Consider the following 23,992-nt stretch of genomic DNA (forward strand, 5'->3'; position numbering starts at 1 on the left):
TTTATAGTTTAAATTATAATATAATAAAAAAATAAAAAGGTTAAATTGCTCTATCTTATTTATTATTAAAGTGATTTAAACTTTATTTATACAGGTTTTATTTTTACTTAATATATTTAAGTTTTAAAAAGCGCTACTTTTTTTTATAAGCTTAATAGCTTTTTTATATAAAAAACGCTTATATTTACCGTGTTAATACTATTAAAAGGTTTTTAAAACTAAAGGAAATTTAAATAATAAATTAATTTACTTATTTATTAAATCTTAACTTTATTATATAAATATAAAAAGCTTTAAAATTAATAATCTATAGAATCGAGCTTAATTTTTTATTTTTAAAAAATAACATCTTATATAAGGCTTATACGAAGGAAATAATAAAGGCGGCGTAAGCTACATTAAATTTAAGCTTTATTTTTTAACCTTTATAATTTATCCCTTATTATATAAAAATAATACGTCGCGTAAAAGGCTAGTATAGTCACTATTAAAGAGCTCGCAATTACAAGTAAAATAAACCAATTTTCGGCTAATATACTATTAATTTAATATAGCTATTACTATATGAAGGTTACTAGTGTAAGTGGTGGAAATCGGCTGTTAGTGGTCATTGCGCAGACTTATGGAAGGTGACTTTAGCGACCGGTTTCTACGCGGCCCGACATTGCGTGAGCGAAGCTAAGGGACAGGCAGTCAAAAGATGAGTGCTTCCCCAGTTTCTGCCCTGGTCGGCATTCTTATCACCAGGCTTTCCTTTTTTTCCTTCTTTTACCTTTGACCTGGGCACGGTTTTGTTTTAGAGATTGCACTAAGCCAACCTGTCAACCCCTACTAATGTCAGCCTCTGTCTGTCCCGTAGCGTGTTCCAGGTCCGCTAGTCACCACTTGTGGTACTGTCACATCGAGACCGCGATAACACGATACCAGCAGGCAGCAGGCCAGCAAGACAGGCATGACGAAAACTGTAAGACACGCTTGATGTAGAATGCTGCAGCCGGTGACTGTAGGTTGAAATTGGGATTGACACTGGACGGCTTAGATGTATGCTGGTTATTCTGCACTCGATGCAGATCATCTGGACCAGGGCACAGGCGCGCTGGTTGCATCCCGTTGGTGGTGGGTGGACTGGGTATGTCGGTGCATCAGCAATACCTAGGGAGACATCCGTCTTCCACGTTCAAAGTAGTCGATGTGGTGGTGGCGTTTTCTCTTCGTTTTGTGTGTACGATTTGCTGTGTGTAAGTGTGTAGGAGAAGCCGGAAGCCGTAGGCATGAAGAGTGCCCATGTTGGTAGGTTACAGCAGCCAGCTGTCAGGTGCCACTTGATAAGCATAGCCACAGCCTACCTAGGTAGAATAATAGATGGCTTGTGTAGGTAAAGGCAGATCAAGATCAAAAGGACGTGTCACCAGTTGGTTGCAGTGCGACAAGTGCGGTGCAATGGGTATGCGGGAGGATTACGGATGAGCATCCACAGAATGGACGGCGCATCAATTGATTTCCCCGGGGGCTCAGCTGTGGTCCTGTGGAAGGTACATGCAAGGAGAGCTACGGGGGTGGCCCTAGTGGGAAACCACACCTTCTAACGCCACCCCCTCTGGTAGTGATTTTCTGGCCAGCTCCGAAAGGTACTTGCTGGTGCTCAGTCCGTCCGTCAGCGAGTGCGCAGTGAGGGAAGCTCGGGCCATCTGCAAGGCAGAGCTGTTCCTGACGTGTACCGCTGCTGGCTAGGCCGGCAATGGGCAGGCTGGCCGGGTCGGGGCTATCTTTCTCTCCAAGGCGCAATCCAATGTGTTCATTTGCCTCGTCGTCCTTCAATGACCAGCGAGTGAAGGGACTTTTGCGCATCACCTCCATAACATCGGCGACGTCAGCCATCTATCTCCCCCATCCCACCACAATCATCATTCCTCTGGAAGGTAGTGGCACGTCAACCATACTCTAGATCTTTTTTTAATTTTCTCCCCCCACCCTCTTACACATTCGCATCAACATCACCCAACGCTTCTCGGATCCGCCAATCATCCTCCGTGCGGGTTTCGCGAGCCGTGATACAGGCTTCTCAACATGCCAGGCCTCGTGACTGCCACCGGAGTGCTGGGCTTCCTCGCCGACGAGGAGCCCGAGCTCAAGGTCTTCGCCCTCCAGACTCTGAACGATGACATCGACACCGTGTGGACCGAAGTTGCCGGTGCCCTCGGCCAAATGTACGTTTTGTTGATGCAGATGCAACCTTGCTTGCCTCGTTCGCCTCCATCATTTGCTGACCATCCTTGCTGCATCTAGCGAGGCCCTGTACGAAGACGACTCCTTCCCCGAGCGCAAGCTTGCCGCTCTGGTCCTTTCCAAGGTCTACTATCACCTGCAGGCCTACGATGAGAGCATGTTCTTCGCCTTAGCCGCCGGCGATCTCTTCAAGTTGGACATCCCGGGCGAGTTCGAGGAGACCATCATCTCCAAGTGCGTCGACCACTACATCGCCGCCAAGAACGAGAACCACTCGGTCCTGTCCCAGAAGGATAGCGAGGACAAGTCTTTGCCTGCCTTGGCCACCGCATTCAGCGGAACCAACGATGGCAACAACGCCTCCGCCCTCATCTCGCCGACGACTCCCTTCTCCCAGTCCACTCTCCCCTCCAAGTCTCTCCTGTCTCGTGCCTCGACCGACAACACCATTCTCGAACCCTCGTTCGAGCCCCCCAAGAAGCAGCACCGCTCTTCCTCTATCGCCCTGTCCCAGAACGAGCTCAACACAAGACGCGCGATTGATGCCGTCATCGAACGTCTCTACGAGAGCTGCCTGAAGGAGGGTCGATACAAGCAGGTTGTCGGTATCGCGGTTGAGGCCAAGCGCTTAGATGTAGTCAGCAAGGTGATTCAGCGCGCCGACTCGGATTACAAGAAGTCCAAGGGCAAGGCCGCCGATGAGGAGGCTCTCGCCCCGGCCGAGGAACTGATGGACTACTGCCTGACCATCTGCCTGGATATTGTGCAAGAGCGTGCTTTCCGGGATGACATCTTGCAATTGGTTCTGGAGATTCTCACCAGCGGCCGGGCCAAAGACCCCGACTACTTCTCCATCGCCAAGTGCATCGTCTACTTGAACAAGGACGAGCAAGCCGGTACCGTCATCCATCATCTGGTGAAGGAGGGCACCCCTCATTCTACCGCTATCGCGTATCAGTTCGCCTTCGATCTGTACGACAACGGCACACAAGAGTTCTTGGGCAAGGTCATTGCACCTTTGCCCACTAGTGAGTCGTCTGCCTCCAAGACGGAGGGCGAGGCGACGGAGCGTGACTCCCTGCTAGCCGATACCGACAACTCATCTGCCGAGCTGGACGAGAAGAAGACCGAGGTCTACAGGAATATCCGGTCCATCCTTGATGGCACCAAGACAATCAAGCTGAACGTCGAGTTCCTCTACCGGAACAACCACACCGATCTCAGCATCCTCAACAAGGTCCGCGACAGTCTCGAGGGCCGCAACTCCATTTTCCACACCGCAGTCACCTTCTGCAATGCTTTCATGAACCAGGGTACCACCAACGACAAGTTCTTCCGCGACAACCTGGAGTGGCTCGGCAAGGCTGTGAACTGGTCCAAGTTCACTGCCACGGCGGCCCTCGGTGTTATCCACCGCGGAAACCTGTCTCAGTCTAGAAAACTCCTCGAGCCTTACTTGCCCCGAGGTGCTGGTGGAATCAGTGGCGGGTCCCTCTATAGTCAAGGTGGTGCCCTGTACGCCTATGGTTTAATTCACGCCAACCACGGCGCCGATGCCCTGGACTACCTCAAGACGCAGTTCACCGCCGCCGAGGAGGAAGTCATTCAGCATGGTGGTGCTTTGGGTCTTGGTATTGCCGGCATGGCTACCGGTAACGAGGAGATCTTCGACAACCTTAAGACCGTTCTGTTTGCCGATTCCGCTTTGAACGGAGAAGCCGTCGGTCTGTCGATGGGTTTGATCATGCTGGGCACGGGTAATGTCAAGGCTTTGGAGGACATGGTCACCTACGCTCACGAGACGACACACGAGAAGAGTGTACGAGGTCTGGCTCTTGGTATGGCCCTCATCATGTATGGGCGCCAAGAACAGGCAGACGTTATGATTGAGGGTCTCCTCAACGACCCCGACCCAACCCTGCGATATGGTGGCATCATGACCGTGGCCATGGCTTATTGCGGCACAGGAAGCAACAAGGCCATCCGCAAGCTGCTGCACATTGCTGTCAGCGACGTCAACGATGATGTGCGACGTATTGCCGTCATGAGTCTGGGCTTCATTCTGTTCAGGAAGCCTGGCAGCGTTCCGCGTATGGTGGAGCTCCTGTCCGAGTCCTACAACCCTCACGTTCGATACGGTTCCGCCATGGCTCTGGGTATCTCGTGTGCGGGCACAGGTCTGGACGAGGCGATCGATCTTCTGGAGCCTATGATGAAGGATCCCACCGACTTTGTTCGCCAGGGTGCCCTGATCGCTCTCTCCATGATCATGATGCAGCAGAACGAGGTTATGAACCCCAAGGCGGCCACCATTCGCAAGACCCTCAAGAAGGTTGTGGGTGATAGGCACGAGGATGCCATGACCAAATTCGGTGCTGCCCTTGCTCTCGGAATCATCGACGCCGGTGGGCGCAACTGCACCATCGGCCTGCAGACGCAGACCGGCAATCTCAACATGGCGGGCATTGTAGGCATGGCCGTCTTCACGCAGTACTGGTACTGGTTCCCCTTCACCCACTTCTTGTCGCTGGCCTTCACACCTACCTCCATCATTGCCCTCGACCACGAGCTGGACATCATTGACTTGAAGTTCCACTGCTCTACCAAGCCCAGTCTGTTTGACTACCCGCCGGAGCAGGAGGTCAAGACTGAGGAGGGACCTGCGTTGATTGCCACTGCCATCCTCTCCACTACTGCTCAAGCCAAGCGCCGCGCCCAGAAGAAGGAACGTGCCCAGCGCCGTGAGAGCATGGATATCGACGACCCTAAGAAGCCCAGCCCCGAGAAGATGGACGTTGACGAGCCTAAGAAGCCCGAAGACGCCAAGAAGGACGAAGAGGCCGTCGTCGATAAGGAGACCTCTGCCCCTCCTGCCGATTCCAAGAAGAAGCCAGGCTATGAGGTGGACAACATGACTCGGGTCCTTCCCGCTCAGCTGAAGTACATCAGTCCCATCAAGGGTCGTTACTGGCCGGTTAAGCTTGTACGACCAGGCCCGTTGGTAAGTCTTTCTACCTGCACAGTCCACGCGTGTGCGGATCCTCGTAAACTAACCATGCTACAGCCCACCGGAGGACCTATCCTTCTTCACGACACCCAGCCAGACCAGGCCAAGAGTCTGATAGAGGAGAAGCTGAAGAAGGTTTCTACCGACAAGGCACCCGTGCCCAATGCAGGTGGCGCCGGTGGAAACCGTTCTGCCCGTACTGAGCTGGAGAACCGGTTACTCCAGTCTTTTGGTGTCAACCCGCCCGTTACGCCCGGTGGTGCTGGTGGAGCTGCCGCCGCCGCTGGGGTTCTGACGGCTGTGGATGAGGACCAGGAGGGTGATGAGGAGGCTCAACCACCTCGGGACTTTGAATACTTCACCGAAGGTGAAGACGAGGATGACGACTAAGAGATGCGCGCTTTGTAAATTACCGGACATAGACGAAGGTTTGGCGAGCGTAGATGTGTATTAGTATGTAGACTATGAAAAACGTCTGGCGAGCTGCGAGGAGACGTCTCTTCGCTGATTTCACTGCATACTCAAACCCACCTTGATGCCCTTTTCTCGTTCGTGATAATGACTATTGGTTGGAATAAGTTGAACATATATTGGCTAAATAGCTCGAGTCCCTGATCAGCTTTGCCGGCTGGCTTACTTGTGGCCTCCAATCATACTTGCTGCATGCAGCTCGTTGGTCGGCAGACTGGTATTATTGGAAGAAAATGACGGCAGTTCTACAGACAGTTTATACCGATGGGAGTGATTGTTTTCTTCAGGCCCAGAGGGTTGTCTTCTATTCTAACAAATAGCAATTGATTGTGGCCGTATAGATTCATGTTTCTTGTCGTTACAGTCTTATCTGTCACCACCGTGGGGCGAAGACATGAGCAGTTTTGGTCTGGCTTCCCCTTCTTATTCATTCCCTTCTGGTCTGTTACTTTCCGCTAAAGATTCAAAGTCATGATGTGTAAGCCAGTGCCACTTCCACTTTTCTTCCCCCTTTCTTCATGTCTCCCGCTCTCTCTCTCTCTCTCTCTCGCCTTCGCTTCTCATGTGGGCATGTTTCAAACGAAGACATGCCTCGAGCGAACAACACAAGATGGGTCACTTGGCATTTCTCCTATTTTTCTTGTTCTTCTTCTCCTTCTTTCTTTAGCTTTCCGTTTCCCTCGGCCTTCTCGTGCCACTCGCTTCATCCCACCCTCAGACTCAGACATTGACGACGCCGGCCCAGGTCAGGAGGAAGGGGTTGGTGGAGTTGGTGGTGAACTCGTGGATGTCGCCGCGCTGGGAGACGGCGTAGAGGCGCATGGACTGGGTGGCGGCGATGGAGGCGAAGCCGTCGAGGGCCGACGCCGGGGCGCCGCTCAGCGTCGCGGCCTGCACCGACCAGCCGGTGCCCCGGTACACGGCCGACATGAGCTTGCCCTTGGGGCCCAGGAACGTGACGAGGTTGTTGTCCCACCCGTTGTTGCCGTACGTGATGGACGCGATGTCGGGGCTCGGGTTGAGCGAGAGGCCCGAGGTCACGGGGCTGCCTGTGAGCTGTGTAAGTAACGAGTGTCCTCGAAAGTTGAGGAGAAGATGTTTGTTAGACAAGGGGCGGGAGAAGACTTACCGAAGTTGCCGATGCCCCAGGCAAAGTTGGTCTCGGGCCCGTTGAGGAGCTCGACTAGGTTCGAGCCGCTGGCCGTGTAGATGCGCAGCGCGTTGGGGTCGGTGCCAAAGGGGCTGGTGCCGCGGAAGTCGTTGAAGACGGACATGGCGAGGCCGGTGCCGGGCGCGGCCGACTCGAAGAGGGTGGGGCCCTGCGCCCAGTCGCCGGCGGTGAAGTTGCCGAGCTTGATGTCGGCGCCGTTGGCGTCCTGCCAGGCGACCAGGATGGAGTTGGAGCAGTTCTGGCAGACCTGCCAGACGGCCGAGATGCGCGAGTCGGGCGCGGTCCGGGCCTGGATCTTGGAGCCGAAGACGCCCGCCTGCCAGCTGTTGAAGGTTGGGTCCACGTTGTAGATCTCGGCGACGCGCCGGTCCCCGTTGAGGTAGTAGCAGCTCTGCTGGAAGGCGTTGGTGACGCAGGCCAGCGGCGTGCCGGGCAGCACGTTGAGCCCGACGGCCTTTGTCGTGTTCATGACGCTCGCCGTGATGTTGATGGACCGCCACTGCTGGCTCGTCGAGTCGCGCACCGACATCATCAGGGCGTTGCTCTTGTGCTGGTAGAAGACGGCCGAGTGGTCGACGCCCGACGTGGGGTCCGTCCAGTTCATGGCGCTCAGCTTGGAGTTATCCAGCATGCCCAGGATGCCCGTGCCGCCGCTGCCCTTGCCCGAGTTCCCGCTGCGGCCCAGCGTGATGCCGAGGATGACGGCGAGCAGGATGACGAGGAACAGCGCGAGGCCCGAGACGGCGAGGATGAAGGTCTTCTTGCTCAGGCCGAATATCTGCCGGTCCACCGCGGGCATCGGCACGTCCCCCCTCGAGTAGGCGGGCTCGTCTTTGTACAGGAACGTCGACTGCTGCGATCCCTGCTGTTGTTGTTGTTGTTGCTGCTGCTGCTGGTTGGCGAGGTCTCCCCGCATGTACGCCGGGGCCGGCTCTAAGATATTGGTGGCGCCTGTTCCGGCCCGTCGCAGACCTTGAGGCTGGTAACCACCCATGGCCGCGACGGCGGCACTCTTCTCGCTCATCGTTGACGGTCCCGCGGCAGCCTTGTCCTTGTCAATTTCCTCCGGCTCGACGCATATCTTCTCATCCCAGTACTCGTGCTGCGGTGGCCGCACGGGACTGGTGGCGTCAGCAGGTGACACTTCCATCGTTCGTGACGTGTTGGCTATTGATGCCGCTGTTGATGCCGCCGCTGCTGTAGGTCGATGGTTGGGAAGGGTTCGCGTTGGTTAGTACCTTTGGTTGGCAAGGTGGGCAGTGTAGTAGTAGCAAGCAGTGTGGAAAGAGAGTTGCATAGGAGATTACGAATAGGAAGTTAAGTAAAGTAGAGGGGAAAGACGAAACGAAACCAAGAAACTCTAATAAAGACCGGAAAGCAGGACACGGCCAGCGTGTGCAGGTGACACGGCAAGAAACGAATGACGACCCAAAGGAGGACCAGGCAGGTTGGGGAGGGAGGAGGAGGGAAGAACTAGAAATATCGGATGAAAAAGGGAGGGAGGAGGGGGAGCGAAGCACAGCGGTGCTATTCTTCTGGGGGGCCCTCTCGGCGGTATATAACGAAGCCCTGTGCCGTGCAACTCGGCGAGACTATCGGTTAGAACTACCAGTGGGGTTCGAATCACGACTGATCGGATCTCGGGTGACCTCCCATGATAGAGCCCAGGAGCCCAGGAGCCCAGGAATCTCTGCCACCCGAGAAGATGAAAGAGGAGATCGTCGGGGTCAAGGCGAGCGGAGGGTTAGACATCCCAGATCCCATGCAGAACGCAGCCGGCCAGTGAGGGCGACAGAGGGCGACAGAGGGCGACGGAGCGTGTCGTCGAGCTGCAATGCCCCCCCTGCGCATTCTGGGGCCAAGATCCCAGCTAAGGATCCGAGCAAGACCTGGTAACTGTCAAGCTTGGAGAGTGGAAGGGGTCACGGGCCCAGTCACCAGCAGCTCCTTTTGGCCTGGTTCCAAGGCTGGGATGGTTACCTGAGGAGCAGCCGAAACCGCTGAAGCAGGAATCGACCGCCAGTCGCGCTGTAACGGGAGTTTCTCTCCAGACGTTTCCAAGAGATGAACGCCGTTCCAGGTGGCTGGGATCTGCCACGGATCTCTCCGGGCGCTGCAGCTGGAGGACGGGTGACAGATGCAAAGCGATTTAGCGCATATGTCAGATATCACATTGGAGGTTTCTTTTGGGGGATCATGCAAACACGTCTTGCATCATCATCATCATCGTCATCATAAGGCTCGGTCGAGTTGGTTGGTTCCACACAGGTCTGTCTGTCAGTCGGTCTGGCGTGTCGGGCCCGTCGGCCTTGACTGCCAGATTGCAGGCGGCGTTGGCAGGCAGCAAGCATCTCGGCGACTAGTGGGCAAAGGAGACAGCTCCAATAGGAAAATGAAAAAAGAGGCTAACCATTCGAGGCTTGCCCTGGAGTCTGTGTTGCCACTGACTGTGTTCGCCATATATTGCCGTGCAGGGGCCGGCGGCGGGCCCGACTGACTCGCGGGGTGCTGGCCCAAACGGCGACAACCTGCCTGGACCCCTGCTCGGCGCGGCTGCATTGGCGGCGCATGAGCACCCCTGCATGGCACCCCGGGACACTTGCAACGCCAAGCACCCGCGACGCTGCCCCTTCCCCCCCCATAACGCCCGTCGAGACTAAACCTTATTGCCCTTGCAGACAGGCACTCAGGCGCTTTGCCAGCCCTTGATCCGCATCAGAAGCAAACTCAACTCGGCCGAATTTGTCGTCCTCTCTCCATCAGACAGGCAATGATGAAGATCAGTCGACAACGAGAAGGAAAAATAAAGCCGCTCTCGAAAGTGAGCTAGTTACGCCTTGGCTGAGCTTGACTGCGCGCCAATGCAACGTCGACCCGGTTGGTCACGGTGGCTGTCGCAGAGCCGGCGCCGCTGTCGTCCACTGCACCGCCCCGGTCACACAGCGGATGGCCCGGCAAACTCCGGGGGGGGGGTTCTGGACTCTGAAGAATCCTCATTGAAACCGGCCGGTCTATGCCTTGCTCATTCTCTGCTCGCCAGAGACCAAGCAAGCAAGCAAGGAAAACCAATCAGTAACAGAGAAAAGGTCATATCGACGCTGGTGAACCACACGACTGGGAATATCCCACTACGCAGGTCACAGAAAGCCCGGTTGAGCTGGTTTACATACACACAGCCTCTTGCAACAGGGATGTCAGTCTGTGCATAATCGACTTGGTCGCTCAATCATTGTGAAGGCGATCCACGAAGGCTGCAACGGCTGACGGCGAGGTACAAATCTGTCCTTCGGTCGGTGAATATGTCTGAACGAGCTCATACGCCGCTTACCAGAGCCCCGGCCGACAAGCAATGGAGGCCAATGTCGCATTGTCGGAGCTCCTCTACCTGTTACCCCAGCACCTGGGTGGTGCCGCAGGCGGAAACCTGCAAGCTGTCCAGTGTAGTGAACTGAGGATAACGACGAGGTACTCGAGTCACCATGTGTGTGCGTGTGTGTGGTTTCAGAGCAGCGTCGAGAATTAAAAACGCGGTCCCTCGATGGCGGGTGCTAAGACTTGTCTCACCCATGGTTCGTCTCGGTTTGGATTCAACGTCGCTTTTTGTACGTGCGTATTGACGCCGCTAAAAGTGTCTCTACCACCTGACAGGTGCCTCATGCCCTTTGGCTGTCTGCCACATTTGTTTCGCAGCAGGATCACGAGGCAATCCAAACAAACTCGGAGCAGTCTCCTACGCGCCGAATAGTGTCCGAAGCGTGCGTGTTCTAGCGACTGGAAGGTTCCTCATTCAAACAAGCCAAAGATGGCGCTCGCACCAACAAGCGTCAGGGTGTCGGCCAGCCAGCTGCGCTTCGACGGGTCCTCGACAGGTTCCTCGTAGCCCATCTGGCGCCAGTCTTCCCCGAAAGCCTCTTCTGGCCCTACGAGCAGGGGTTTCTCCAGCCCCAGCTCGGTGGCAAATGCCGCACCCAGCTCCGCCATCGCCGACTCTGTCACCATGAGCTCTCCGTGGCTACGCTCGTCAGTCGCGGACAACTCAACTGCGACACTGGTGGTGTCTTGGCCGCGGAGGCCGATGTCATCCAGGCGGGCCCAGGGATTCGTATCGGACGAACCCAGGACGGGAACGTCGAGGTTGATGTCTAGTCGACAGCTGATAACATCAGAGGCTGCATCTTCTTTTGGCTGTTGCTCTCCCGCTTCCTGCTGCTCGGGCTCCTGCGGGAAGACCTCTATATCGGCGATTTGCCTTGCCTCCCGAAAGTGCATGCTGTCAACCCACAACCCGAGACCTGGTCGATGCGTGACGTTTCCTAGACCTCGGTTACCATACAGTCGGCCGAGAAAGGCGATGGCCACATTTGCCAGAGCCTTCTCCGCATCTTCTTCCCGGATCTTGGACAGCGTGGGGGACTTGGCGTCCAGGATGGGCCACAACGCCAACATGCCCGGGCCTCTATACACAGCCCGCTTGTGAGTCGAAAAGAGGACGTCCGGCTTGAGGGTAAGTTCTCCTGATGCGTGCTGTTGCTCATCTTTGGGTCCAGCCTCGGAGTCAGCAAGGCCTCTCGCGCCCAATGCGTTCAGTTGGGGAACTTGGAGCGCCTGCTGGAGACCCGACTTGACCTTGTCCTCATCTCTGGCTCGCGGGACTTTGTAGGACGGCGCAGGCTCGAACGCCAACAGAAGTGCCGGGCTGTTGCTTGGTGGCGCGGACGACGAGTCTGCGGACGTGGGTGGCGGGTGCCGATTATCTGCGACATGATGACGCAATGCGCGGTGCAGAGCGTTGACGCGCATGGGCGTCAGGAACCCGGGCTCGCCCGGCGCGACACATATTTGCAAAGGACGCATTTGGCCCAAGGGATTCCGCGATTGAAACTCGGGAAACAGGTCTCGGTGTTGTAGTTGTTGAAACTTGGTTGGGGGAAACAAGGCCAATCAGTCAGCGTGTTGCGAGTTGTGCTTTCTGATGTTTCTTGACGTCAAAGTCCGTGCACCAGGGACGGTGACAAGCCAGGAAGCAAACATCAGATCCTGGACCGCCTTCCCGCATGACCAACCGCCATCTTGGCATCCATTTAGATGGGATGAAGAACCAAAATTAGGCAGAGCAGGCGATAGCCGATGTGACCTGCAAGCTGAGTCCACTGGTTCGGGGAATCGGCCACAGTACGATACATAGATACAGATCTGATGATTATGATGAACTTCAAGCAGGCCCTTGCGATATGCGAGGGTACAACGTTCGTCCAGTTCGTTGATACTGGTGAACTGCTGCCTATCCAGTGGACTAACCGGCATGTCTACTGTCTAATCCTGCCTATTACACTCTCGGTTACTGTTTTTATTCTTTTGCTTTTCGACTTATACCAGCGCAGGCTAGTAGAAGCGAGTGACTTAAAACCGAGTAACCTTAACACATATCGACTTAAAAAGAGGTATTATATTTTAATACCCTTTAAACTTTAAAAATAATTTAAAATTTAAAATTTTTATAAATTAATAAAACTATTATAGCGGTTAATATATCGGAGAATATATAAGAAAAATAACTTCTCTTCGTTTTTTTATCGTAATAATTTAAAAGCTTAGGTGTAAAAGCTTAACGTAGTTTATTACTACGCGATATATATTACTTAGCGACGTATTTTTTTACTTTTTAACCTTTTTATATAAATTAATTTAATTATAACACTTAAAATTAATTAAAATTATTCGCTATTCGATTCCTCGTTTAATTTTATAATTTTTTTTATATATTCGCGTATTATAACCTATTTCGCCGTAAATTTTATAACCCTTACCGCTTATTACGCGTCTTTTTAACGAACCTTTATTTTCGCTTTTATTAAGTGTTAAATGCTTCCTTTTACCTTTTTATTTTATAGTTATTAAAATTCCTTAATAAAAAAAGCTTTTTTAAGTTAAACTCGTTTTTTTTTAATTCTCCGGCGCTTTAAAAAAGCTATATTAACTGCTTTTAATATACGCACCCCTTTTACGTAAAATAATAATATTATACGTTAATATAACGAACGCTATTTAAGTTTTAAAAGAAACCTAGTAAAACGTACTAGGGTTTTATATTTAATAATATAAGAGAGTATTTAAACGTGTAATAAAAGTTCACTTTTATCGATATAATATAAAATAGCCGTAGAAATAAAGGTAATTAAGGTGCGTAAATTTAAAAGGATTTATAATAAAGTTATTAAAGTTAACGTAGTTTACTACTACGCGACGTATATCACTTAGCGACGCACTTTTTCCACTTCTTAACCCTTTTATATAAATTAATTTAACTATAACGTTTAAAATTAATTAAAATTACTCGCTATCTAATTCTTCGCTTAATTTTATATCTTTTTTATATATTTATGTATTATAACTTATTTCGCCGTAAATACTATAGCGCCTTTTACCGGTTACTTTCCGCTTCGACGAACCCCTATTTTTATTTTTATCGAGCGTTAAACGCTTCCCTTTTACCTTTTTATCCTATAATTATTAAAATTCTTTAATAGTAAAGGTTTCTCTAAGTTAAACTTGTAACTTTTTAACTCTTTAGCGCTTAAAAAGTATTAAATTAGCCTCCTCTAATATATATATTTTATTATATATAAAAATTATTTTATAAGCTATTTTAATTATACCTTTCACTATTTAATTTACTATATTTAAAATTAACGTTAAAGAGCTTCCTTAATAGGTAAATACCCTCTTTTTAATATAAATAAAATACTTAGTTATTTATTAGGGGTTAAACGGCGTTTAAAGGTCGTAGGTACTAGCCGTCCCTGGACGGGATAGGTTAGGTATAGGCGTCCGGAAACGCACATTCAGCTTATTAATTACTTTATTAGGATTATAAGGTATTAAATTAAATACATTAAATCTAGATTTAATATTAGCTTCCGTAAAAATAATAAAATACGCGGCTTTAAAGGCGATAAAAAACTCGAGCTTAGTAATATAGTTTATAAAAACTTTAATAAATAGCTCGATTTCTTTTAAATAAACACGCTTTAAAAGTAAATAAAATACTATATCGAGAGGTTAGAATAAATGTAATAAATAAAGAGGTATATTAATAATAATAATATTGTTATTTTAATAGTATACCTCGAATTCGGCCGAAATATAGCTCTCGTAACCGTCGAAAATTAAAAGGCGGTAGCGACCCTCCGTCTACGATTTAATATATTTATCGAAGTGCTTAATTTAATTTAAGCCTATCTCGTTATTAGTTTAGCTATTAAAAATCGGCTTAATTACTTAATCGCCAGGTAAATCGGTTTCACGGGACTAGTTCGTAAAGTAATATTAATTTTAAATAATTAAAAACGGCGGAATATATTAGCCTTATAAATTAATATATTTAATCGCCGTTACTTATTCCCGATTATTAAGTTAAACCGATTTCGTTTTTTTACGCCGCTCGGCGTATATTACGACGAATATTAACCCGATTATACTTATTATAAAACCGGTTTTATCGAAATTTTAAATATTTTCGTTAACGATCCCGTATTTCGCCTTTATATTCGCGATTAGCGTAAACTAAGTAGAAATAACTTTAAAATCCTTATAAAAAACTTTTTTAATAATCGTACCGACGATTTATTTTAATTTTTAAGTCCGAATTGCGGTCGATAAAACGTTTAATTTAATACTTATTACGGCGCGACGCGGTAAAAAAATTAGCCATATTTTCTATATTAACGAAATTAAGAGGTATCCCTCGGATATTTAAATTAATTATATATTTACGAAGTACCTCTTTTTTAATTAGATTTATTTTACGTCGTTTCGGTCGGATTTCGCGTTTTAAAGTTCGGCCGTAAATTCGATAGCGTAAAATTAATTCGGGTATATTATAAGCTTTTACTACTACTGTTTAACTTATTTAATTCGGTTCGTTTCGTGTCGCTTAAATTATTAAAACTATCCGATCTTTTTAAGATTAATTAAGCATTATAGTTATAAAAGTATTACGCGTTAAAGTTTAATTATATTAAAATTAAATTAAGGTGCGTCGCTAATATACGTCGCGTAATAGTAAACTACGTTAATGTAAAGTTAATTTAAGTATATTATAAACTTTGATTATTATTTTTAATTTATTTAATTCAGTTTATTTTATATTACTTAAATTATTAAAACTATCCGATTTTTTTAAGATTAATTAAGCATTATAATTATAGAGGTATTACGCATTAAAGTTTAATTATATTAGAATTAAATTTGAGTGCGTCGTTAAGTGATATACGTTACGTAATAATAAACCACGTTAAATTAATTTCGATAAAAACTACTACTTAAATAATTAGCTTAAGTAGTTAATTAAAACGTTTAAAAAAGTAAAAAAGGAAAAAGCCGAGGGGTAAATTAATTTAAATAGAAAAGAGGGGTAAGAAATATAAGGAAAAAGGCGTAAAAAAAAGCCGGCTATATTAATGAACTTTATTAATTTAAAATATATATATTATACACTAAAAGTTTAACTTAAAATAAATATAATTTAACTTTATATATAAAAAGAATACTCTTAATTACGAAACTTAAAAAGAGTATATCTAGTAGTGTTATCGTAATAAACGTAATCGTTAATATACTTATTATTCTTTTTATAGTATAAGGTCTCGTTACTTTATATAATGTAATTAGGGAAAAAAAGGAGAAAAAAATCCAGAAATAAAAGGTGTCCTAGTTTATAAGGCTATCCTATAGAAAATTACCGCAATATCTATCGATCGCCTCCTGGGTGAGTCCGTATACGGTGACAGCTAAGAGAATCAACTTGAACCATCGGAGGTATGTTAAAAACCGGGATTGAGAATACCGGAAATGGTCTCGTAGCTCGTTTGAGCTCAATAGAGCTCTTGTGGCTGGTTTGGGGCGGTGGACAATGTCCTGGTTTCGGTAACGACTAGTTTCGTCTCCTCTGACGAAACTCTGACGAAAAAAAGAATGGAATGGTGTCGTTTGGGTTCGACCGAGATGCTACCAGATTATGGGCAACGAAGGGTATAATTCAAAACAAAGGTTATATTAACGATAGTTCGTTTATCCTACGAAGGTTCGTGGATAAAATCTGTCTACGAAAGTGTAGGGCGAATCCCTACACGTTAAGTATCTTGTGAATATCCTCGATATTGCCTACCCGTACGAGCACCATGATGTTCTTGGTAACTTCGAGGCGGCCATTATTACACATTCAGGTAGTTAAAAAACTTCACCGCATACCTCATGGCCATATTTACTGCACGGAGCAGTAAGAAGCGAGTTTGCCTTGCGTACATTACCCCATGCTATGGAAGCTGGCTTCACCAGAGTAGTAATTCTAAACGTATGATATGTATACACGATATTAAGACTCGGCTGCAAGCTTGGCTGCCCTTAACGTGGTTATATGAGTTCCCATCTCTTCCGATAGGCTTACACAAAACAGTGACAAGATCTTTGGTGCCCAACTTTAGCAGGATTGAATGGGCATGTAATCACCCCGAAATCCCTAGAGTTCCATCTACCAATAGAAAATTTCCCAAGCGAACTTCTTGTACAGTCTTCTTCGCTACTTGCACAAAATTAACTCCACGTACCCGTATAGACCGAAGCTAAGGTCCCTGTAGGAGACTACGGTAAACATTGTCAAGGGTCAAGGTGAAGACGACGATGCTGGCTGGAGATAACAGGATCCCCCTTGGTTAAAATAAAATGCCATAAAGTACGTGAAATGGAGTTCTCACATACTGTGGTCCCGGAACCAATGCCGGAGGACTTGGGAAGCAAGTCACACCCTGACTACAAGCGTTCCGTGTAGACGCCGGTCCTGTTACGGGTGACGCCAATGTTGTTTGCATGTCGATAGCAGACTCCGCGATAAACTGGTCGAACAATCAACCCTTACAGTGATGATCAGATGGAACGACGCTGGCCAGTTCATCAGCGGTGGTGTACTTATGTGCCAAGGCGGACCACTGGCTTCGCCATCTGTATTTGCACAACTGCGCCGGCCGCCGCCAAACCACACAATATCCCTTATGCATCTCGTAATCGTTCTGGTATAGGTAGACGAACCCCTTGCAGGAATTCCGGAGTATCTCAACTCCCTCGAATCCAATCACTTCATAGCAAGTCTCTTGGGCTCGAGAGTATGAAGCAGTGCCTCCCGAGCACGACAAATAAAGTAGCAGAGTGCATAACAATGGCGTAGCCAGTGAGGAAAGAGTAGCAACATTTGATTTAAGGGGGCCAATTTAAATGTAATTGATTGGTTGGTGCATGTTACGGCACTAGGTCGTTTCTCTATTAACCTAGGACTTACCTACAGAAACGATGATAATGTCAAGCAAGGCCTAGCCAACAGGTACACACACACACTTGATATACCTCTACCAGGCGGAATGCGGTGTTGAAATACCTAACTAGCTGAAAAAGTAGTTACAAGCCCGGGGGCCTTGAAACCATGACGAAAAGACAATTCTAGGGTGGGTATATTAGCAATCACCAAAAGTATGGACCAAAGCTCAACAGTCAGCGCCCCAGCCCAGGTGCCTGTTGACCTCGTTCATGGCGCCAATGCCAGCCTGGACAAACCCCACGGCCGAGTCCACGGTAGCGTTGCCCGACTCGAAGCTCGGCTGCGGCTCGTAAGCCCGCCGCAGGTCCGCCTGGTCGAGGACAGTCTGCCGCTTCTCCATGACGGCTCTAAGCACGGCGCGCGCCCACAGGTTGTACCACTGGTCCTCGCTGATGCTGAAGTACTCGCGGCCACTGCTGTTGCTGCTCCCGAGGGATGATGCTCCTGCCCCTGCCCCCGATCCCGCTGCCATGCGCGAGAAGGGCCACTCGGCGACGGCCACCTCGAAGCGCTTTGTCCGCAGCCACAAATACGGCCAGGAAAAGAGGAAGAGGAGGGTGAGATAAAATACCCACCGGATCCACGAGGTGAGTCGCCAGCGGTTGATGTGCGCGTCGTTGTAGACCTCAACCAGCCCGTCGCGGGTCTGCATGTAGATGCTCAGTTGGCCGCGGTAGTTCGTGTCACGCACCAGCTTGATGAGTTTCTGCTGGACCGAGGCGAAGTCGAAGCCCGTCATCTCACGCCGCAGGCTGAAGCACTTGAGGCCGCCGTGGTTGGCGCAGAAGCGGTGGCACCACTCCTCCAGAGTCGGTTTCGGCGCGCCGCCCACCTCGATGTGCTGCATGGCGCCCGGGGCGCACTTCTTCAGAATCGTGCCGCGGCGCGCCCTTTCGCCATTGTCGACGGTGCGCAGCTGAGACCAGGACTTGCGGTATTGGGCGTTGGAGTATAGGTAGGGCGTCATCTCGATGGCGACGTCGAAGTCGGTGATTGTCTTGGTTTCGCTCTTGTTGTCGCTCCTCTTCTCCGTCTGGCTATGGGTCCCCACAATCTTGATGTACGGCCGAGGAGGGGTGGCAGCCCAGTGTCGGAGGTGCTGTTCCAGAACCTTGGGGGACTCGAGGCGCTGGTCTACATAGTAGGCAGCACCCGAATTGCAATCCTTCTGAAAGGGCTGGCATAATAACAGTGGTTCTTGACTCGTTGAATTGGAAGCGGGAAGCAGCGGCTCATCCAAGTCTCCGGAAGACACGGCATCGCTGTAGAGGGGAGGAAGGTCATCGATGCCGTCTATGTCGAGTTCAGGTGCATCTTGATGGTCGTAGTCGTTGGGAAACGACTGGCCAGGGTTGGTGTGAAGGGATACGGCATCAGAAGCAGCGCCGGCAGCATCCGAGTGATTGCCCATTTTGGGACGGAACAATCAAGGCTAAGTAACAGGGGACGTGTATTACAGAGCGCGATGGATGCAAGAATGTTTGGGCATGGAAGAGAGTCAATTCAATTGTTTTGGACAAACGGGAGATCGGTCGACTTAGTGACGAGCTGATGTGGGGTTATGTCCCATCTGAACTCACTATTACCGAACGCTCGGCCTAATGCTCTAGGCAGCAGCTGTGACTAAGTGGAGATTAGCTAAGCAAAGTGTATAGTGAGCGTGATAATAATAATAATAATAATAGGATTTAATTTAAAGTTTATTTAAAGGCTTAATTTTAATATGAATTATTTAAAAACATTATTAAATTATTTAACGTGGTTTATTATTACGCGACGTATATTACTTAGCGACGCACTTTTTCACTTCTTAACCCTTTTATATAAATTAATTTAATTATAACGTTTAAAATTAATTAAAACTACTCGTTATCCGATTCCTCGCTTAATTTTATATCCTTTTTATATATTCGCGTATTATAACCTATCTCGCCGTAAACATTATAACGCTTTTCACCGGTCGCCCTCTATTTTAACGAACCCTTATTTTCACTTTAATTAAGCGTTAAACGCTTCTTTTTTACCTTTTCGTCCTATAACTATTAAAATTCCTTAATAATAAGGGCTCTTTTAAATTAAACTCGCGACTTTTTAACTCTCCGGCGCTTAAAAAATATTAAATTAACCTCTTTTAATATATATATTTTATTATATATAAAGGTTATTTTATAAACTATTTTAATTATACCCTTCGCTATCTAGTTTATTACATTTAAAATCGGCGTTAGAAAACTTCTTTAATAGGTAAATACCCTCTTTTTAATATAAATAGAGTGCTTAATTATTTATTAAGGGTTAAACGGCGTTTAAGGGTTATAGGTACTGGCCGTCCCTAGACAGAATAAGTTAAATATAAGCGTCCGGAGACGCACATTTAACTTATTAATTACCTCGTTAAAGTTATAAAGTACTAAACTAAATACGTTAAATCTAAATTTAATATTAACTTCTATAAAAACAATAAAATACGCGGCTTTAAAAACGATAAAGAACTCGAGCTTAATAATATAATTTATAAAAGCCTTAATAAATAACTCGATTTCTTTCGAATAAACACGCTTTAAAAGCGAATAATATATTATATCGAAAAGTTAAAATAAGTATAATAAATAGGAAAACATATTAATAATAATAATATCGTTATCCTAATAATATACCTCGAATTCGGCCGAAATATAGCTCTCGTAACCGTTAAGAATTAAAAAGCGGTAGTAACCCTTTATTTATAATCTAATCTATTTATCGAAATATTTAATCTAGTTTAAGCCTATTTTATTATTAATCTAGCCATTAAAAATCGGCTTAATTACCTAGTCGCCCAGTAAATCGGTTTCGCGAAACTAATTTACAAAATAATATTAACTTTAAACGATTAAAAACGACGGAATACACTAGCCTTATAAATTAATATATTTAATCGCCATTACCTATTCCCGATTACCAGGCTGAATTAACTTCGCCTTTCTACGCCGCTCGGTACGTATTATAACGAATATTAACCCGATTATACCTATTATAAAGCCGGTTTCGTCGAAATTCTAAATATTTTTATTAATAATCCCGTATTTCGCCTTTATATTCACGACCAGCGTAAATTAAATAGAATTAACTTTAAAATCCTTGTAAAAAGCCCTTTAATAATTATACCGACGATTTATTTTAATCTTTAAATCCGGGTTACGGTTAATAAAGCGCCTAACCTAATACTTACTAACGCGGTCGCCGCCGCGCAATACGGTAAAAAGATTAGCTATATTTTTTATACCAGCGAAATCGGGAAGCATCCCTCGAATATTTAAATTAATTATATACTTATAAAATACCTCTTTTTTAATTAGATTTATTTTACGTCGTTTCGGTCGGATTTCGCGTTTTAAAATTCGGCCGTAAATTCGATAACGTAAAGTTAATTCGGGTATATTATAAACTTTTATTATTACTCTTTAACTTATTTAACTCGGTCCGTTTCGTATCGCTTAAATTACTAAAACTATCCGATCTTTTTAAAATTAATTAAGCATTATAATTATGGAGGTATTACGCGTTAAAATTTAATTATATTTAAATTAAATTAAAGTGCGTCGCCAAGTAATATACGTCGCGTAGTGATAAACCACGTTATTAAATAATACGCGAGCTTATTAATAAGTAAATTAAAAAAGTAAATAAACTAAGTTCTATTAATTTAACTTATTTAAGTTAATTTTTATTATTTTAATTAAGCCTTTTATTATATAAAGTTAAACGTAAGCCGAAACGTAAATTAATAAAAAACGTAATTATATCGAATTAATCTTAAATTACGCTTAATTAAATTTAAATTAAATATTAACTACGTAAATTAATTATTAAATACTATATTATTATAATATAAATAGCCTGTAATTAATTATAAATTCGCGTTAAATTTAAATCGAATTCGTAATTACTTTAAAAACGTGTTTCGTTATTAACTTTTAAAAATTTTATTGCTTAACGTTAAATTTAAGCTTAAATAGTAGAATTTTTATTATAGTTATAGCAATTCGAGAGGTAAGGCTATAGGTTATTACTTTATTATGGAAAACTAAAAAAATAGGGAAAAAAGGAAAAGGTTTAGCCTTACCGGGACGATTTCCTTGTTTAAATAGGTAAGGAAAAGTTAGGTGGCGTTCAAGTTATTTCTCGTACGCCTTGCCTTATTTTAATTAATAAGGCTATTAAAAGCTTATTTTTAAAGTGCGCCGTAATATTACCCCCCCTTTAAAATAGCTCGTTTTAAAATATATTAAATAAAAAATTAATACTATAACTATTTAAACTTATTTCTTTATTTAAATTATTATTCTTTCGACCTTTTCGTTATACCGTTCTTTTTTCGGGAGCGGTTAGTTTATTATTATTTTTATATAGCTTATTAAACGTATCGTTTTCGGCCGCTTATAATTAATATTATAAATATATCGAAGAATTAAAAGCCTCGGGATTTTATTCGTAGTAAGTTTATAATTATTTAGCTGTATTTTTAAAGTTTTTTACGGGATATTAAATTAAATTAAAATCTTATCTTTTTTATTCAACCTAATATTATAATTTTTAATAATAAGTTTTTAAACTAGTAATACGGTATATTTCCTATTTTTTTTCCGCCTAGTTCGATTACTTCGCCGTTAATGTTCCGTGCCGCTTATTTAATTAAGGGGTTATTCGGGTATTTTTTAAATTAGTTTATATAAAAAACCTTGGAACTTATTTATTTTTTTAAGACTTTTAGTAAATATAAGTAAACGATTTTTCGTTGGATTTTATAGTATTATCGGGTTAAAGGATAATCGAGCTTATTAGTAAGCTTTATAAAAAACTAGGTTTTTTAATAATAAATACTCGATCTTTAATATTAAAATCCGGTTACCGTCGGTGCTTATTTTTTTAATTATATATTTTTATTAAGTTTTAATTATATTTTTTTAATTATTTTATAGTAATTAACGATTCGCTTTATTTAGTTTTATACGGTTATTTAATTAAGCTTTTCGCGTTTTTTTAAGTTCGTTATGTTTTTAATCCTAGCTTTTTAATCTTAGGTAAATTTTATAGGGAACCTTATTTCGATTTCGTAAGGGGAGTACTTTATTAAATTTTAAAGTAACGTAGCCTAGGCGGTATTTATAACCGGTAAGGTTTCGTTCTAATCGTTTTAAAAATAATTAATAAACATTCGCAGCTTTTATTCGAGGTATTAAATCGCTATTTCGGTTTATCCCGCCGTTTAAAAATAACCTACCGAGGATAGTTTTTATTTAATTCCTAAAAATTTTAAAACCTCGTTTATAAAAACGGAGGTAAATTACGATCCTCCGTTTAAAATTATTATTAAAAAATAATTATACGTTTAATATAGTTTTTCGTAATATAATCGAGCTATTTTAATTACGATAATAGTTATTTAGTAAACGATACTTTATATTCATTTCTTTAATTTATTAATTATTACTATAATATTATTATTCCCCTTTTTATTTTTAGGCATTATTGTAAAGTTTATTATAATAACGTTTTAAAATCGTAATAGAATTAATAATAAGTATAAAAAGCCTAGTGTTTTATCGCGAGGAACTTTACTCGGTTTAAATTTTATATAATTAATTATAAATATATTGTAATCTTTATTTAATTTTGACTACTAGTATTTTACTTATATTAACCGCTTAGTTTTATTCTTTTTTAAGTATACTATAAAGGTTTAAAAGTAAACCTTATCGATTATATAGGTTCGAAAGTCGCTTTCGTCGAGTATAATAAAACGGTTTTAAAACAAAATAAACCGTCGGTTAATAGTTTATCCTTATATTTTATTTTTTCGGGGTTTTTATTTATATATTCTTAACCCCGGATATATAATATTTTCGTATAAAGAAATATCGGTAAATTTATATTTAGAGTGTTCAGGTAGTTCCTCGATTAAATATAGTTAGGAGCTCGTTTTTTTAATCGAGTAACGCGTTTCTTTTAAAGCTTAAATAACGTTTAAAAAGGCTGGCTTAAATAAAGCTATAGTTCGTTAAGCGTTTTTCCTGTTTTTTTAAGTTTTAAAATTACCCGTTTTTTTAAAAACTGCGTCAATAAAAACGTTCCCCCCTCCCCCCGGTTTATAAGTAATTATAAAATTATATTATAATAACGTATCGCCTTAAACCGTTATTCTACGTTAAATGGTTACTTAATGCCGAAATATTAAAATATTTCGTAATTAATAATTACGAAAAATAATTAAAATCGTTATAATTTTATTAGTTCCGCTTTCTAGTATTTAAGCGCTCTTATTATTATTAATATTTCTTTATCTTAAATAAAGCAATTATATTTAGCTCTTTATATTATTTCGAAATAAAAGTATACGGGATACTATTTATCGTTAAGTCCCTTTTTTAAAATAAAACGTTAATTAGGACACTATCTGATATATCGGTTTTAACTCGGGTTTCTTTATCGTAAAAAAAATATACTAATATAGGCGCCTTTAAAAGTAATTTCTTTAGCTTTTCGAATACCTTTTAATATTTATCGGTCTACGTAAAAATAAGACTTTTCCTAATTAAGTTCGTTAAAGGTTTAGCGATACGGCTATATTCGTATATAAAGCGTTAATAATAATTATAAAATTTAAAAAAAATTAAACGGTTTTGATATTAATAGGGGCGTTCTAATTTTTAACGGCCTTAATTTTTTCGGGGTCGATTTTCACGCCGTTTATACTTATTATAAAACCGAG

The 23,992-nt window shown here is 44.3% G+C and overlaps 4 protein-coding genes across 4 annotated transcripts; 1 reads left to right on the forward strand and 3 right to left on the reverse strand.

The window, feature by feature from the left end:
• Positions 1–2,067: 2,067 nt before the first annotated feature.
• PG986_002525 (26S proteasome regulatory subunit Rpn2) lies at positions 2,068–5,623 on the forward strand (the record flags this gene model as incomplete). Its single annotated transcript, XM_066838747.1, has 3 exons — positions 2,068–2,207; positions 2,287–5,227; positions 5,291–5,623. The coding sequence occupies 3 exons, from the start codon at positions 2,068–2,070 to the stop codon at positions 5,621–5,623; spliced, it is 3,414 nt and encodes a 1,137-aa protein (XP_066703811.1).
• An 801-nt stretch (positions 5,624–6,424) lies between these two features.
• PG986_002526 (uncharacterized protein) lies at positions 6,425–8,025 on the reverse strand (the record flags this gene model as incomplete). The annotated part of the gene is made up of 2 exons (XM_066838748.1): positions 6,425–6,753; positions 6,834–8,025. The coding sequence occupies 2 exons, from the start codon at positions 8,023–8,025 to the stop codon at positions 6,425–6,427; spliced, it is 1,521 nt and encodes a 506-aa protein (XP_066703812.1).
• Positions 8,026–10,658: 2,633 nt separating this feature from the next.
• Positions 10,659–11,729, reverse strand: PG986_002527 (uncharacterized protein; the record flags this gene model as incomplete). Its single annotated transcript, XM_066838749.1, has 1 exon — positions 10,659–11,729. The coding sequence occupies one exon, from the start codon at positions 11,727–11,729 to the stop codon at positions 10,659–10,661; it is 1,071 nt and encodes a 356-aa protein (XP_066703813.1).
• A 5,678-nt stretch (positions 11,730–17,407) lies between these two features.
• On the reverse strand, positions 17,408–18,652 carry PG986_002528 (uncharacterized protein; the record flags this gene model as incomplete). Its single annotated transcript, XM_066838750.1, has 1 exon — positions 17,408–18,652. One exon carries the CDS (start codon positions 18,650–18,652, stop codon positions 17,408–17,410), a length of 1,245 nt encoding a protein of 414 aa, XP_066703814.1.
• Positions 18,653–23,992: the final 5,340 nt, after the last annotated feature.

This window comes from Apiospora aurea, assembly GCF_038362705.1.
Source record: "Apiospora aurea strain CBS 24483 chromosome Unknown utg000002l_segment0_segment0, whole genome shotgun sequence".
NCBI classification, from domain to species: Eukaryota; Fungi; Ascomycota; class Sordariomycetes; order Amphisphaeriales; family Apiosporaceae; genus Apiospora; species Apiospora aurea.